Source organism: Cyprinodon tularosa, unplaced genomic scaffold (genome assembly GCF_016077235.1).
Source record: "Cyprinodon tularosa strain WSP-4 unplaced genomic scaffold, ASM1607723v1 ctg443, whole genome shotgun sequence".
Classification (NCBI taxonomy): domain Eukaryota; kingdom Metazoa; phylum Chordata; class Actinopteri; order Cyprinodontiformes; family Cyprinodontidae; genus Cyprinodon; species Cyprinodon tularosa.
In genome coordinates this window covers 301737-320288 of record NW_024039167.1, presented here as the reverse complement: position 1 = coordinate 320288, position 18552 = coordinate 301737, and the positions used below count along the sequence as shown (strand labels likewise).

Genomic DNA, 18552 nt, shown 5'->3' with positions numbered 1-18552 from the left:
TTTTCCTAAACTAATAGATTTAATTAAGAAACGGGTCTGATTATGATTGTTAATCTAGTACCTTCTACAAATTTGGGGCTAGTTTCAAGAACTCAGTTTACTTTGGCCTTATTGGTGATGTAATTTGGATGCTTGTACTTTACAAAATAAACCAACAGACATAACTTACAGCTTACTTAATGTATCACATTAACTTAAGTTTAGAGATCAGAGCAAATGCATTTAAGGGAGCAGTTTCCAGAACTTTGAGACTACTTTCTTAAAATCACTGATGTGCAAAGGCATAATTAACATACGATAACAAAAAATTCCAGGAAAATATCCAGCAAGTTCTATGAAAGTTTCAGAAAAGTAATCGGCACAAAATCTGCTCTTATTTTCAAAAAACACATCAAATCTCTAAACTCAACAATGTCATGAGCAATCAAATCTTAGTTCTTATTTTTTTCATGTTTCAGGATATTTTAATATATTGTTATTAAAGTCATTGCAACATTAAGAAACTGGATGACAGAATGTCATCAAGGAAAGCATACAATGAGAATTTTATGAAATATGCTCTACCTTTACATGTAGCAGCTGTGGAGTCACACCAGGTACTGTGTCTTTGGTGTCGGCACTGAAATAAGATACTTCCTGCCGCATGATAGCTGGACGCAGCACATAACCGCAGCTCCCATTCTGCCGGAACCAGGCCGTGTTCAGGTCCATCATCAGTCCTGCTGTCTGAAAGTTCATTGATACAATCTGACAGCCGCACTTCCACAAGTCCTGGGGATTCATATTGCTTGAGTCAATGCGCATAGGTTTGGGGTAAACTCGTGATAAGAAATGTTTGTTGTGGTTGACAAAGTCTCCAGGGCTGTCGCCAGCAAGACGCAATGCCAGGGATTCATGAAAGGAGCACAATTCCCAAGGTTTTTGAGTTTTAGATGAGGTTTTAAAGTCTTTGAAGCTAACAGAATGACATAGAGTTACCAGGTCTGACAGCTCTCTCAACAGCTGGAAGCGTTTAGGGGAAGGATGAGGCGTGTTAGACTGAGAGGAAGATGTTAGAGAGATACTTTTCTGCACAACATCCTTCTCAGTTCCACCAGCATTTACTGTTTTTATCCTTTGACTCATTTCTGCTCCTTCATCTTCCTCACTTACCTCCCCATCCTCTCCGCCTAAATTGGTGGGCTCAAGCTTTTTACCTTTTAGTAGGATTCGATGTCTTAATGCCAGCGGTGAAGGCAGGTACATAGCCCCTTCATCGGGTGGGTCCCTATAAAGTCTATCCCCCAAGATCTTTGTGAGATGTTGCAACAAAACTTTCTGTTGTTGCAGCGAACAGTGGTTTTCAATACAGAGTATTAACGGGTAGTCCGATGCCACAAATGCAAACCTTCCAATCGCTTCCAACACAGAATTTAGGGCCAGAGGACGGGACAGGCTGTGTCCTGTGCACACCACTGGCTCGCCATCAGGGCCATCCCAAACATCCACTTCCACGCATCGACAGCCCATCTTTAGGGCACGAATATAGCCAGACACATCTGAGGGACCTCGAAACTGGTCCTCAATGAGGTAGGTGTTATGGGACGAGTTGATGTAGTAGTGAGACAAAGGCCGGGACATGTCTTGACAGATGGTATTATGCTCCCGGTCAAACAGATGGCACTCAGAGGAAGTGAGGTAGCTGGTGAAGCCATCCAATGACATGTGTCCCTGCTGTCGCCCCTCCTCTGATGGTTCATGGGTCTGGATGAGTTTTAGACTCATTTCCTCACTCACCTAGAGGAAAAATCGAGAGAAGACTGAGAAATACATGGAGAAATTAGACAGACTATAACTACCATAAGACAGAAGGAGAAAATGTTTTAGACCAATAACTATTCCTCCAAGCAGCACTAGCTCAACCAAACAGCGCCTTTGACTTGTTTTCTGAATCTAAGCATTATTTTATGTTACCCACTTGTGCCACACCCTGTTCGGCTTCAATAAACTTCATCAAGTCTTTTGCGTCAAGGTATTCTTTGTTGCTGGAGAACTGCACCAACAGGAAGTAGATCTCTGGACGGGTGCAGAAGTCATGGAAGACCTCAATGAACTCTTGCTTGGTTACTTGCTCTTTTTTCTCTGATGGCTTTTCATTTCCAGTGTGGTCTTTAAATCCTGATTCATTACACATCTTCTCCCTGAGTCTCTGGATCTCTTTAAACCTGTTCTCCACTTTTACGCTGCTCACTCCAGGATTCACACTTTGTACCAAGTTAATGGCCGACTGCAACAGAATCCATTCCTCAGCGCCGTCCTGTTTATTTAGATCAGCGGCAGAAGAGAACAACTGCTCCAGCCACCGAAGGCGAAGGCTGTCCTGACTGTTGGCAAGTGTATCGAGCGCCTGTTTGCCATACTGCATGAGGTACCTAGAAGTGGGAAAAAAAAAGAGGGGCTCTGATTTTGCAACAAGACATGTCACTTTGGTTTAATGCAGGAAAAAAATCCTGATATTCTTAGATAAGTTGGCTGAGAATTTGCTCAAATATCAGTCGCCTTTAAAAACAGGCAGAAGTCAGACAACTATAGAAAGAGACTAATCAAAAAATGTCTCTTCTTTAACCCTCTGGAAAAAGCAGTTCTGTGTCAAATGAACCGTTAAGACAACAGTATACATGAGCTCCATCTGGAGAAAAATAACCCCTGACCATCATGATGCCACCACCATATTTAATTGTGGATGTGATGTTCTTCTGCCCATGTTTAGTGGTGTTTACAGTATGTGTCAAACTTGCCCACTGAAATTGTGTTATGAAGAATGTACAGCACATTAAATGGTTGAATAGGTTCTAAAATGACCTTTGTCTAATTTTTTACATATATTTGAACAGAAATGTTTAAATTCACTATACAGTACGTCTGAAAAAACATTGATGTTTGAATAATCTGCTTATTGATGCAATACAACTTGGTAAGAGCAAAAAAAAAAAACAGCACTACTTTTCTAGTTGTGTGTTTTGTTTTTTTCTGTACCTCAGTCCAGTAACCCAAATGTTTGCCACTTCAGCAGAGTTAGCCACCAGGTCCAAGCTCTCATACAACTCTCCATAGATGATGGAAAATGCACAGTCCTCCGAAACCTGCTCATAAACTCCACTGGTGCGGAAGGTTTCCGTGTTACGGCCAATCCGGACCTAGAATTTGTGATGCACAAAAGCCCGCGTCAGATGCCACATAAAGCAAAATAACTGCTCCCCTCCGTATGTTTGAAGGTTGTAAATTTCTCTAAAGCTTCGCTTGAAGAAAGGTCATTTATAGAGGGGAAGCCAGGGCCGGCTGATTGATGCTGCATTTGTTGTTGCTCAAACCCACCTCACGTATAGAGTTGAGATAGATCCGAGCTTTGTCCGATTCTTTCTTGGACGGTTCCCAGAACAGAGCCTGCAGGCCTGCATCCAAGAGGTAGTATCGCTGATAAACACGGGAGTTGGGGCGGATCTTTTTCAGCTCACTGCCTTCAACCTGCAAAGAAAAAAAAAAATGAAAGTATCTGTCACTCACAGAGCTCCAAAACACAGCAACAAGCTCTCTTGGGTGTTAGAACAACTACACATTGATGCATGTGTCAAACCGTAAATATTTAATGTACATCATGTAAGTGTTATTCTGCAAAAGGTCAGACAGTTGCAGACACACCATGGAGTGGATACACCCGGCAGCGCTGCTGATCTTCTTCTCTGACAGGCTGCTGCTGAAGGACACAGTCTTCTTTTTCTCACGACCGGCACGTGAGCCATCCTGAAGAGGAAGAGAAAAGACCAGACGAACTGAATGGGGGTGATAAGTAACAGAGACAGCATCTATGAAGACCATTCCTTGCCTATTTATGACATTTTCAACCCCACAATGGACTTCAAGGGATTAAAAACAATGATCTTATATAAGCATACAGATTATTTGGCTTGTGCTGATCTGTAGTTGTTTTTTTTTTTCTAAATCCACACTAAAAGCCTTTGTTTGCCCTTGCCCTTCAACTCTACTCCATTAATCATACCTGACTAGACGGAGGCAGCAGGCCACAGCATTCTAATTTTTCCCTCTTCAGTGACGCTGGCGAGCTCAATCTGTTTATCCAGGCACACCACCACTGCTCCTCCTACTGATTTATCGGCTTATTAGAAGTCGCCCACATGAACAGCCTTGTTCGGATGAGACAATATACTTAACGGGCAAAAAATTATTTGATTTTGGATAAATTTATCCAAACGTAATCAAATCAAAACTCTTAGCAATATTTAAGGTTGGATTAATAGGTAAATGTAATTACATCTGGAGGCATTAAAAAAAACGCCCACATGCTAAAGCAGATAGACATAGTGCTACAACTAAAGCAAAGCTCATCACTGGACCAGTTAGGTTGACTTTAGCTTCTCAATGGACCACAGTGTTCCCAAAATTACAGGATTGTGTTTTTTTTAATTTACAGAGAGACTCATTGTGACTCAATTACATACATGTCTATAGCCAAACTCAGACATTTACACTCACCTTAAGTGAGACAGCAGTTTTCTTGTTTCCTAGGTTAGTTATGACTATGAACCTATGTATTCTCAGTCATCTGAGTCATGGCAATGATAACATGCTTAGAGGGTAAAAGGACCTTTGAAGAGTTTTTCTTACAGGTCTTCCAACGCATTTCCAGAACCCTTTGTCAATTCTAGGGGCTTGCAGCTGAACATGCTGGAGTTTTGGAAGTGTCATTTGGTGCTCAACATCTGCTTTAAATGCTTTTTTCAAAGCAGCTTTTAACACTCAAGGTGGCTAAACTGCAAGCCAACAGAATCAACAAAGAATCCTGGATAGGTTTACCAAATGATTTAAGTCTCCTATTGCTTATGGATTAATGATTTCTTCCTCCTCAGGGGGCATATGAGCTCATATTTATTAATTGATTATTGAAATAATCATCAAATAATTTAGTAATACATTATTCATTAACTGGAGTATAGAGAATATAAAATATAAGCTGACAGAGCAACCCACTTAGAGCAGTAATTATAACAGAATTGTAAAAAAAATATATAAACATTTTGCATTTAAGATAAAAAAAATAATAATAATCTTTTCGTCTTTCAAAATGCTCTATCCAGAACTCCTCAACTGAAAATGTATTAGTTTCACCTGGTTTAATTTCGTGAAAAGTCGTCTTTAAGGAACCTTTGGCTATTAAACATTACCCACCAGAACAAATGTATCTACAGGAAACAGAAATGGTCTCATTTGTGAAAAGTAGAAAGACTAGTCATTTACATGCTGCTAGAATACAGAATGTCTTTTGAAGTGTGTAACAAAACTTACATTATGTTGTGCGTATAACACCTAGCAAGACAGTGGGCTTTATTTTATTTTTTTAAATTTTTTATTCCTTTTGTCTTTTGCCCAATTTTATTGGTTTGATAAAATTATTTTTATCCATGTTTTAGCCGTTTTGTTTTTTTATCTGTACTTATGCATTTATTTATTTTTTTTCTGTACAGCACTTTGGTCAGCTGTGGGTTGTTTTTAAGTGCTCAACAAATAAAATTGGATTGGATATAACTCCCAAAAAGTAGAGAGAGTTAACAGTATTTTTTTTAAACTCCCTCGCAAGGTTAACTTCTTCTAGCTCCAGATGTCCTCAACATTATAATCAATGTGAGGCCATAGCAATTGTCTTATAGCCAATTCCTGATGGATAAAGATAAACATGGATCTGTCCTTTATGGCATGCCTTTTTGTTATTCCCCTTTCGGAGAGTGACCAAAAGAAATGGTCCTATATATTTTCTAATAATTCTATACCACAAAAATAGACATTTTCAAGGAATTTTAGGTGTGCAAAATAGTGTTAAAAAGGAAAATTTAAAAGGAAGATTTCTGTTTTTGTTAAACTGATTGATTATTCCACTTTTAAGAACATATCTTTCCAAAGTAGAACAAATAATTTTTGGAGTGAACATCTGTGGACACTCAATAATACCCTATCATCATCGTAACTCTGCTTTTATTAAAATAATGCCTCACATTAACTTCAAGAGCACTTGTGCCTTTCATGTAAAAAAGACACGAAAAGAGCTGTTAACATGAAAGAAACATGAGGGATGCAACAGATGCCAGATTAGAAGTGGGGGAAGGATCATAGCCCCGTTTCATGTGAAGAACATGAGTTAAGATGAAAAGGAAGAGAAGCTCCCTCAGACGGAGGGAGGAGCAGCTCAGCATCACTCATTTTTAGAGAATCAAGAGATGGAAACAGACTGAGCAGGAGAACCCCCCTCTGTCTCCAATTTAATTGCAGAATATTTAAAGAAAAGTAGAATTTCAGTCACGTTTCACTGATTTAAACCACAGCAAGCCCCACATCATCACTTCACCAATATGAAACCTTGGCTTTTAGAAGAGTTGATGAATCTTCTGCTCGTTCAAAGATCATTCGGTATCGCCTTTGAATCCTGTCCAATTTCAGCTCCGATGACTAAAGGAGAAAATCTATAACTCAAAGTGAAGATGGGAAAAGCTAATCAATGCCTCTGTTCTGAAATTAGCCCCATTACATTTTCAGTATTTTCTATTTAAATGAAAATCCCAGACTTTAAATGTTTTTGTATGGGTCCACCCATCCATCACACGTTCCTTTTCCAGTTCTCCATTTGGCTGGCAAGAAAGAGATTAAGGTCAGCTTCAATCCATGGTTCATCTTTATTAGTTTGTGAGAAAATTATCAATAATTGCACCTCTGAGGCTCTTTTAAACCTCATAACTAAGCATTTATGACCTAATAGAAACACACTAAACAATTTCCTCTTCTGTTTTTTTTTTTTTACGGTTTGACAAGACAGTTACACACCATCCCACATTAATAAGTAATAGGACACATCCTGAAGAGGTACAGATTCTAAACAAGCTCCCGAGCCTGGCAGTAGATAGCCCACGAAACAGAGGTTTTAAAAAGCAACTATTTCAAAACCAAAGTAATTCACCATCAAGTTATTCCTACTTTCTAAAGTCACATCAACGAGGAGGAGTGTCAGTTTGTGGTTCAGGGCTGCCCCACCCAACCTACTGCTGGCTACTCCAGGCCAGCAGTCCAAAAGAAAGCTGAAAAATTTAACTGGATATAAAGACAAATAAAAAAAAAATAAAAAAAAATGAAATATTAGCTGTAACACATAAATAAAAAAATAAAAAAAACATGGACACTTATGGAAGGCAAGAAAATAAAAACAATTAGATTAATGTTATGGTACTTGTAGAGCAGATTATTATAGGATAAAAATCTCACACCTGTCATGGCCAAGATTGAGGTTGTCACAGTTCTGGTTCTGTTATGTTTTCTTTTGAGTTTTCAGTTTACTTTGCTCCATGTTTTCTAGTTTTAGTGGTTTAATTCTTTTTTTGTTGTGTTCTCTGGTTATTTTTCAGTTTTCAGGTTTTATTTGTTGCCCTCTGTTGTCCTCTTGTGTTCTCCTCTTTCTCTAGCTCTTTTCCTGTCTGCTCTGTCCACACCTGCTCCCAATCTGCTCGTTAGTCCTCTATTTGTTTCAGTCTCCCATAAATATACTCCTTATGCAGTTCCTCAGTGCTGGTTCCTCGTCAAACTTCCTCGAACTCTGTCTCTCTGAGTCTTCCTCCTCGTGATAGTCTTGTCCCCTGATGTCTCCATGTTTTCTGGTTGGTTTAACTTTTTCTTGCTTTATTTATTTTTGGATTTTTGGATACCTGCCTCACTTGTTTGAAAACACTTCATTAAATCATCAAGAAACCCAACTCTGCCTCCCTGCCTCTGCAACCAAATCTTGACAGTGCTTAGCAACAGAATATGATGGAAACAACAAAGAAACCACACAGGACTGTCCACACCACTCTTAGGGTTAGCAATGAGTGAAATGCACTCTGGAATCAAATTATACACTCAACAAACATTCTGTTAGTACATATAAAGACAATTCATAACGAATGCCATCTCAAGCACTCCACAACACAAACTGGTCCACATGCATTCATATATAATGAAATAAAACACATTCAAATTACACTAAACTGATCCAATTATGTGATTAGGTATAATATGGTGTAATCTAGAGCAATTCAAAGTCAAAGTCATAATGGCATTGGTATCGGCAAGTACCAACAAATAATACAATTTTGAGAGTCAAAAGTTTATTCAACTATTGTCACCCATTCCAGGTCAGCAATAAAAGGTTCTACTGGATTCACTTTGTATTAGTCTTTTTCCTGCTTCACAAAAGTAGGCAGCAGCTTGACAAAGCCATGATGGCAATTATTTTACGTCCAAGTAGTATGCAGTTCTTCATATATACACACACACACACACGCACATCAATTTAAACAGATGGTATCAGTATTAACTGATACTGCACAACCAGGTATCGGGGCCAAAAAATGGCATCAGGGCAACACTACCTACAACCTCAAGGTTCATAGACCTATCACAGTAAATGTTGCAGTGTTAGGGTAACACTCATGAGTACATTTGGTCCCACTCTGAATTAGTGTGGGTCCAAATGTGCTCTCAAAGTGTTACTTTAAAACTCATAGTGTTACTTTAACACTGCAACATTTACTGTGAGGCCGCCACTCCCCCAAGCCTGAGACCATATCTTTGTAAGAGAGTGAGCAAAGTTAAAATGCAAACTTCTATGAATTTGAAAGGATCAAATGAATAACAATCCTCAAAACAGAACTTTCTTCTGCTGCTGAATTTGAAGCAGTGGAACCAAGTCATCCACCACATACTATACCTTGTGTCGCTAAACATCTAAATCAGACACCCTTTTTTCCTCTTACAAAATTCAAATGCACACCGCACCAAAAGAATGGCATCCTGGGTTTTAATCAATTTCACCTACACAAAAAAAAAAACACACACCTAAATTTATCAAAACAAATATTGAGCTCTTACAGGATCCAGTTCTTAAAAACAGCTGCAGCATAGAATTCAATACTTCATATCAAGGCACCACTGCTTTAAAAGTGGAGTTGGTAAACAGCGAGTAGCATGGCTGATCTGCAGGTTCTACCTGGGAAAATAACCCAATACAGGAGGGTTCCTAAGTGTAGCAGTGGTTGGGGTCTTTATTCACACTCATTTTTTTTTTCTGTCCAACCTCAATGTTGGATTTTAATTTCTCCCCTTCATATGCAAACTATCGGAGTGACCCAGTGAGTCGTATGTTGCCAAGATCCCCCTGCAGCCGCCATAAAGCTGAGTTTTAAAAACCAGCCCTTTAGGAATTGCCTGGAAACTCCACTCCTGCCTTTAAAGGTTGTTCTATGTCGGCTGGTGCATGTGTTCACCTGCCTGCATGAACTCAGGGTGAGTCTGAGTTGATTAGGGTCTGATAAATGTGACATAAATGTGCTTGAAAATAATGTTTTCGTTGCTGTAAGCATCATCAAAGAAAGCCTGCATATTTGCCTAATTCACTGTAATTTAGTTTTTATCCATTATGGATTCTGTCCTTTATGGTGACCTCTGTTGGCCTGCAGCTCATGGCAGAATGAGCGCTAGAAAGCTCAAACAGGTAATAAAAAACTACGATCGCAGCAGTCTGAATAATTACCATCGCTAGATAAGATCAGAGGTCACCATTTACCAGCAAGCGGACAAATGTTTAAACCATAATATAATAGTTGGTATTTTTTTAATACAAACATGACATAAGAAGCATGGTAGCCAGCTATAAAAAAGAAAAAATTCAAGCTCATCCCCCATTCACTGATAAAACCCAAGTTTCATTCACCCTTGCGTTTTTACACGAGGCGTCTGCATCACAGAGGCGCTACTTTCTTTTTCTCATACAAATTGCAAGACCCTTCAAAACCACCAGTGTGCTTCAAAACAGGAAGCAGCCTGTCACAGAGAGTTTCCTGTAACTCTACTGGGAGCAGAGACAAGCGACAACAGAGGGGAGAGAAAGAGAATGAAAAAAAAAATGTCATGCGAAACCTACTTTACTCTCAAATCTAGATATGAGTTTGGTTATTTTTAGGTTTCACTCAGTGAAGGCATGTGATGAGCAAGTTCAGAGGGGTTTCATAAACGTCTTTAGTAAACTTGGAACATTTATAACAAAACACATTTACTCTAAACACTAGGCTAGATTTGTAACATCTTATATTTCTATTTTTTATTTATAAACTGTTAACACAATTATATTGCATATCATTCGGAATATTTTAGTTATTAAAATTATGCGAACAAGAGACTGTGTAATTTAAGTAGATTTGAAACAAATTAGTTCAACATTCATTTTCCAAATAGCTCTTTGTTCATCCAGTAAAAAATTCATTAATATATATATTCAGTTTGTCTTTAGTGATGCACATTTAAACACTGATAACATAAATAAATAGTCTGTGCATTTACATTTTAACATTCATTTAGTAGCCCACCTGCAGGGGATCACAGCATTCAAATTTACAGCTTTTTTTACTTCAAGTTGAATGCAATATCTTGTTCTGTGCCACTAAATATTTTTTCATTCATATTCTAAACTCTTTGGGCCACATTATTTACTTAATTGTATAACCCGGCTCTAGCTAATAGCCTGGAGGCTCCTAGAAAAGTTACAAAGGTTGACACATGAATGGTAATTTTTTTCTTGAGTTGAGCATCTGATAAAAGCCAACACATTTTCAGTCCTGTAGAGACAGAATATAAAAATTAAGGGTTTCAGCTGAAAGTATTCAAATAAAATTTTGCTAAATCTACAGGAAGTTAGCTAGGAAGAGCTAAAAGTTCAAGTAAATCACAGACATTTTATTTGTTTCATGCTAGTATTGACTTTAATCTTCCAAAATGTTAAAGTTTTTTAAATTTCCTGCCAATTGATCATTTATACCCTTTTTTAAAACTGATTCTTCCTACAAAAAGTAACTTAGCCAATCACAGCTTAATGCATTTGGGCAACTATAGATCATTAGAATCAAAAGTGATTTATGCAACTTGGAACATGCAATGGTTGCTCATGCAAGGTGGATATTTTAGAAACTGCTAATCTACTTTGAGTGTCCTGTGAAACCGTCTAAGTTATAGAGAAAATATCCAAATACCAAAAACCCTGAAAGACCCAATGACCCAATTACAAGGCCCAAAAAATATGAACGTCAAAGGTCAACGGAGGTATGCATACAGGTTTGGATGAAGAGGGGGAAACAGTAAGCAGGTTAGTAGAATTATGAAGTTATACAGAAAACTATTTTTGAACACACATTTTTAATAATGTTTGGAAAATGAGGTCAAACCAGGTTATAGAAACATTAATAAAGTGTTGAGCAAATACAAAAAATAGCAAATATACAAAACCTGATGTTTTCCATTGAGGTAGACTCTCATAGCTAACCACAGGTGGGCAGCATGTATTTGACACACTAAAATAACAATTACAAATATAAGCTCTAAAACTGTTGTATAGATTATAAATTCTGATAAGCCTTTGGCTCTGGTTTCACAAGTAGTCAATGTTTCCAGATCTAATAGTACTAGTGGGTAGCACAGTTGCTCTGGAGCACTGGTCCTGGTCATGAATGCGGGCCTGGGGTCTTTCTACAGTGAGCTTGCATATTCTCCATGTGCATCTATGGATTCCTTCTGGGTACACCAGTCTCCTCCCATTGTTAGTCAGTTGGTCATTCTAAACTGTCCTTAGGTATGAGTGTGGGCGTGATTTTCTTGTGTCTCTATACTGCCTTGCAATGGACTAGCAACCTGTCCAAGGTGCACCTTGCCTATCACCCCATGACACCCGCGCCCCGTTTGTAGAGTTATAAAATATCTATTAATATTCATACTGTGGTGCACAACCAATCACACTTAAGATAATACTGTTATGAAATTTCATTTGGTAAGCTATGAGGGACACCTTTGATAAGAAACTTAGTGCAGACTGGCTACCAGAGCAGGTAGGTTGACTAATAAACCAACTAATAACAGATTGATATAACAAAAAGGATGATGTGCTGTGAAAAAAAAATTAAACAACACTAGAATAGGAGGTCTTGATTAGTCTTTGCTCTATTTACTGCAAAGGCTAGTCTAATACAGACTTGATAAGTCTGTATTAGCATCAGAATGATAAATAACTTGCCATTTATAATATCGAGACTGTAATAATCACTATTCTGTATTTTTTTGCAGCAATTGGAAAAGTCTTTTCTATAAAAAAAAACAGCTGTTAGATCGTGTTTAATTAAGTTTTTTTGTAAAGAAAATAAAACTATTGCATTTTAGACCATCATATCAGCCTATGCTCACTACAGAAAGATAATAGTGAGTGTTTGATTTTACGATTACTTTCGTTCCTGTTGCGGCATGGGATCAAAACAATCAACAGATAGACAGGTCTAAATGCTTGGAGTGTGAAAGAAATTTAAATAAACAAAAAAAAAAAACTAAGAGGAACAGCTTATGAGATTTCTACAAAGGAGTATACAAGATCAACACAGGAAGTAAGTATAAACTTTAATGCTATAAGATAAAGACAAGACAGATCAAGCTCCAGTTTCAGATTTTACCTGCTGTGGAACAAAAAAAAAATGCATTGCCTTCATCAGGCAGCAAAACAGGCAAGCATGGGCTGATTCACGAGAGCCTCTGTGTTCAACAAGCTTGTATTACAACATGCAGCTTCTCAGTCAGCAGAAAGAGTCATTAGTGGGTGGCATCTTTGATCCACTAATTAAGACAAAAAGAGAGGGAAAGACAGTTGCTAGGTGAACATCGGTGGGGTGTGAAAACCGCTCCGCCTGTGGCCTTGTGCACACTGCTTGTGTGACAGAAGATGATGAATAACGACATCATTTATTCCAAGAGTCTTTTATCCAAGAGCACGGATCCACCAACATGAGTTAGTGCTATTTATTGTTAAATACTAAAAATCAAGTCTATGTGCAAGATCTTTTTTTAAGGTTAAGAGTGAACATCTACAGCAAGCAATGCAGTGTTTTAATCAGGATAAATGCAAACTACAATTTTTTTCCCACAGAAAATGAGAGATTGCAAAATAAAAAATAAAACTTTCTTGGTCTTTACACCATGTAGCAAAAGGGTTTATTTCTCAGGGCGTACATTTATATGTAGATTAATGGGCAAACATTTGTTGTTGCAAATACAGAAAGTTTAAGGCTCTTGTTTAAAATAAAAGGAAAAACAAAATCTATATACAGATAATGACCCATAACTTAGACAGTGAGAGTTGCCATATAAATTACTTTTGCCTTTTTACAATCCATAATTTAAGTTCAGGCACTCTAAAGCTATGATGCTGCTTTAAACATGCATCATTCACACCACATTATATACAAACATACATTAATATTTTGGGTTGTGTTTTCTGCTTTTCATTTTAGGAATGATATTTGATATAACAGCTTATGGATGGGGGCGTTCACTTTTCTTGTGCTTATAAAAGATTCCAAAACTACAGATTTAAAAGTCCGGAGCAGAGGGAGTTTGGCCTTCCCAGGAGATTTGCCCTAAAATGCTATTTTGGCATTAAGATTTTCTGCTGTTGAACAACTAAATCATCCTCAGAGCCATTTGATTAATACCTCCCAAGTGAAAACCTCTCAAAATAGCAAAAAATACCACTTTTACTACAGAAATGACCATTTAAAGTTTGTTGAATCTTATGAGGAGTGTCTGAGGAGATGGGAACCAGAAAAAAGTTTTTCAAATGCTAGGTGGCTAAAGATGAGCAGTAAAACCGCAGGAACAAAATTATCTTTTTGTGTCCATCTGTAATGGTAACAAAATGGCATTATATTAATTCTTTCTTAGATTTTACATATGAAACCCTCAAAAGACAGAAATTCAAAACAATAAAGAATTCTGGCCAAAGCCTTTATAACAAGCTGACAAAGCTTGCTCTGTTGGAGAGAACAACAGACTCACCTCACAGAATACAAACAGCACATAAAATGAAAAGGAATCGATTCCCCCTTTTCAAATGTAGCTGCTCTGACCTGACATAAAAATTTTTATTTTGTTTGGGGTAATCTCTTACTGTATGTAATAGCTTTTAGTAGCCAGATGTTGTCTAAACTGCAAATATACATCATTTGGCAGCAGATGCTAATAATAGACTCCAGATGACTGAAACAAACTTATTATACACAAACCATACCTTTAAATAACAGAAAAAAGGTTACAGGAACTGCAAACAAAATCAGGTAAATACAGGTGAAAGTTTAATAAAGGTCATAGCTACAACATGTTCATGATTTGATTAAAAACAATACAGCCACAGAATGTCTAGAGGTCAGAATAGAAGTATTAATTTTACTAATATAAATAAATTAATTAATATTTACTTGTAGTTGAAGTCAAGTTGAGGGATTTTAGGCTTTGCTCAGCGATAGAGCTGAGAAAAGACTACTTCTCAAGGTTGGATGTCCAAGCTTCAAGTAAAAAAAGCAACAAGAAAGTGAGCATCAGTAAAGCTTTTGAGCTTTAATGAGCAAAGGGGCTCAGAAGCATCATGGAGGTGGTTGCTTCTCTTTAGAATAGGTAAGTAAAATGCTTGCGTCAGCTGACTTGTAAAAACGTGATGAAGTAGTGATACTCGTACTTAGGTACCATTTTTGGTTACTCTTCCTACCTCTGCTCGGATAGAGGAGTTATATTTGAAACCATCATATTTATTCAAAATAATCTGTTAGCATCAATAGGTGGAAAAGTAATCCACTTAGCACAAATATAGTAACGCCACTTGCAAAGATACGCAAGGTTTTAAAAAGTTACTGTTAATTGGTGAATCTGCGGCTAACTCTTTGGAGCCCCTCTCCTACCTGTTGCTGTACAATGCTGTTTAACTAAGCAGTTTGGATATTTATTCCCTGTAGTCACCAAGTTGAAACCATAGGTGATGACTTAATAACGTAAGGCAAGGCAAGTGTATTTGTATAGAACAATTAAGTACAAGGACGATTCAAAGTGGGTTTTTTTTTCGTAAAAATTGAATAAAATAGAAGAACAATAAAAGCAGAATAAAAGCGAGTAAAGATAAAAACAGGTCATAAAACCAATAAAACAGCTGGAAAACAAACTTAAACTAATAATATCTCAGTTAACAGTGTAATTTCAACAACACTCACAACAAATCTGTTAAGTATGGGGGTGCTGATCCATTCAATGATTTATAGGCTAAAAGAAGGATTTTATTCTCAGAGTTACAGGGATCCAGTGTAAGGACTTTAGAAGGCCTCAGGGAGGCTATTTTACAACTGCAGTATGTAAGTTATTAGCTAATGTCAGCTAAGCAGCTGACTGTAAGCTAACAGACTGTGACAAATGAATAAATAAATGTAATAAATAACAGTATAACAGGTTTTTATTCTAAACAAAATAAGTCATATTATGTTGTGGCATCTACACTGTATAAGGTTACTATACCAGGAAAAGATATCATGTCAGGGAATTGCTTAACTACAGCTTGTCACCCTCCATCACCGTTAAGCATCAGGTCCAGGAGATTTTAATGATACATTTCAAAAAGTCCTGAAAGTATCACCACAGAAGGCAGCACCAACCAATCATCCTAATTATACGCCTTGGATGATACATGAGCATCATCTCTGTAAAAATAGCATACAAAAACAGCATTAGTAATGAAATAAAGCTGTATTTACTGCAAAAGCAAAATAGTAGAGGTGGGTTTTTCAAAGCACCTTGAAAAGCTTGAGGTTGTGAACACTCCTTATAGATCTGTTGATTAAATGACAGTTTGGGTTTGCAATAAAGAAGGACTGATTGCCTCTACTTATCTTATTTGACCTGAGAATATCCAAGAACAACTAGTCCTTTGACTGTAGACGTCTTGCAAATGTGATATTTTAGAAGATCTTTAAACATGACTGGGCAAGATCACTAAAAACCCTTAAAACTAACATCAAGATTACTTAATCAGTCTTGTAAAGAAAAGGTGGCAAGAACAAGATTTATGTGATCCTGTCTCTAGCCTTTTTAAAAGGCGTAAGCCAAGAATGGATAAATATTTCGAAATTCCTGAGAAGTAAATAAGGTTTTAGCTTAGAATGAAGACATAGCTGAAAAAAAAGAAACTTGTCTTGACAATGGAACCAATTTACAATGCAAACTTAGAGGAGCTGTTTGCAAACTATTACTGGATTCCTAGGAAAAAAGTAGTTTATGGCTATAAGAGTTTAAGAGTGACATTTGAAAGACCTGATATCTTAAATATTATAATCACTGTATCAATATGCCAGAAGAAAGTTGGAGTTCATCTTGGGGTTTGTGTCTTCATACAGTCCAAAAATAGCTTTAAAGACTTGTTTTTGTTTTTCGTCTTTATCATGAACCAACAGTTTAATTTAAATATCATCAGCAAAGCAGTTGAAGAGTCACTTATTTCCTTAAAAAAGACCTAAGGTCCACCATATATAAAATAAGACTGAGCCTAGGATATGTCCCTGAGGAACCCAAAGGAGAAACTTCTTTTTTTGCCATTCAGACAAACTACTGTATAGCAGCTCCTCTAAAGTCTACAAAATGTTGAACAACTAACTTGGATTGAAAAGCATCAGGTCAGCAGCTGTTCCAACATCAACAGTTATGCCATTAATATGCATTAAAAGAGCAGTTTTAATGTCTTTTTTTGCAAACGCAGTGATATTTTTTAGAAACCAGCAGCTGGACAAAAACATATTTTTATGAATATTGAAAAAATAAAAAAGGGTTGGAAATACCACAGGTCCCAAGCTTGCGAGGTCTTGTACTATAGTTGTAGAAACTTGCAGGAGAATTTTAACTATCTTTTTTCCACATTTTGCAGTAAAACCCCTGACAGTCAAATAAGAACCACTAAAACTCAGTCATAGGGTGATTAAAATTGGACCTTGCTGAGCCCAGACTCCTCAAAAGTTGTCCCTCTATAATCTTAGTGCTCAAGGCCAACTGTGCCCTTATGTAGCGTTTTAAGAGGCTGGTTTTATAACATGTCAAAAATGGCCAACAAGTGTACCTCACTATGTCCTCACTACTGAACCACCCAGGACTGCAAAGAAGCTCTGTTCTCTTCACAGATTACAGCTCATCACCATAAGAGGAACATGACAAACAGATCTATGACAAGCCCAAAATGACAAACTGGAGCCAAAAAGTTAGATCTACCTCAGCCTTTATTAAATTACACACAGTACTGCCTGTTGTACAGCTGTGGGCTGGTTCAACCACTTTATGCAAACTTCTGACCAGAAAAACACTGTCATATGTGCTAATGATGATGCATATTGGCCTCATCATCAAATATGAAGAATCGGCTCGTAGAGATGAAGGTTACTGATAAGAGGTTAGAAGTCTGGTTCCAGGAAAACTCTTTGCAGCTAAACAGTGAGAAAGGAAATCCTCATGAACTTCAGGTAATGCAACAGAGATTACACCCCATTTGTTTATTTAATGGACTGTCAGAGGAATTCTCCCAAGGCTCACATATCAGAAAACCTCTAGTGATCCATAAATACAAAGTGCTAATGATAAACAAAAGCTCAGCCCTGACTATACTTAATTTTAAAACCTCCTAGAGTGGCTTTTATCGTTTCGAAAAAGAGTCTGATCTGACATATTGCATTATACCGCAGTATTGTGGGTTTTTAGTTTAGAAAAAGATTAATCTTCAGATTGTAGCAGGTGATTAAAAATCTCAACTCATGTCTTTCCTGGAAGGCCTCTAAAGCATGTCATGAATTTGAAGGTAACAAAGAATTCAAAGATTTATCTCACATCTTCCTCACAGCACATTTCCCTAACAATACGCAGGTCATTATACTGTATGTCAGACAAAGAAATAGTTTGGATTCTTTTCAGGTAGGGTTCAGTGGACTTGTTATCAACAGGCAGTGTCTAGCCTGCAGTAGTCATCAACCTGAATGACCTCAGAGAAGAAAAGCAGAGATAAGTCCTTTTAGAAGAGTCGAGCCAACATCAGGTCAGGCTGGAGTCATTTCCAAAGAGGATTAGAGCCATCATTACTCAGCTAAAAACTCTGTTTTTCTGGTTTATGTGAATTCTTCTCCAATAAATTTGATGGTTTGTGCAAAGAAAATCCTTGATGATCTGCAGTAAGTCATCTATGATAAACAAATATTATAAATCATCTCTAGCAGATTCAGACAATCTTAACTCAACTGGCCAGTGGAGTTGGATGAAAAAAAATGGAAATTCATGTTTTCCTGTCTATTCTATACCGTCTGCTCGACTGTTAAACCTAAGTGACCAACTTTTAACATCCAAACCTACCAGCCAGGGTGGCGAGTACTTTCTGCAGAATTTTATGTACATCCTAGAGTTTAGTGATATGTTAAAGGCACCAAATAAGTATTTTAGACTAGGGCTGAAACAAATAATCGTGTTTATCATGATAAATTGATTAATCAAATAATCATCAACTAACTTAATAATCGATTAATAATTAAAAGGAGCATAGAGATTGCACAATATGCCCTTAGCTCACAGATCAACCCACTTAGAACAGTAATTATATCAAAATAAACC

The 18552-nt window shown here is 37.3% G+C and overlaps 1 protein-coding gene across 1 annotated transcript in view; it reads right to left on the bottom strand.

Annotated features, from left to right (window-relative positions):
- The window catches only part of LOC119793206 (inactive phospholipase C-like protein 2), a 45680-nt gene that overhangs the window by 16932 nt on the left and 10196 nt on the right, over positions 1-18552 (bottom strand). Inside the window, exons 2-6 of the mRNA XM_038300250.1 lie at positions 3679-3780; positions 3355-3504; positions 3016-3176; positions 1958-2411; positions 565-1776 (exon numbers count right to left, since the gene is read on the bottom strand). Of these exons, the coding sequence (XP_038156178.1) occupies positions 565-1776; positions 1958-2411; positions 3016-3176; positions 3355-3504; positions 3679-3780 (2079 nt within the window). The remainder of the gene's footprint in view (positions 1-564; positions 1777-1957; positions 2412-3015; positions 3177-3354; positions 3505-3678; positions 3781-18552) is intronic.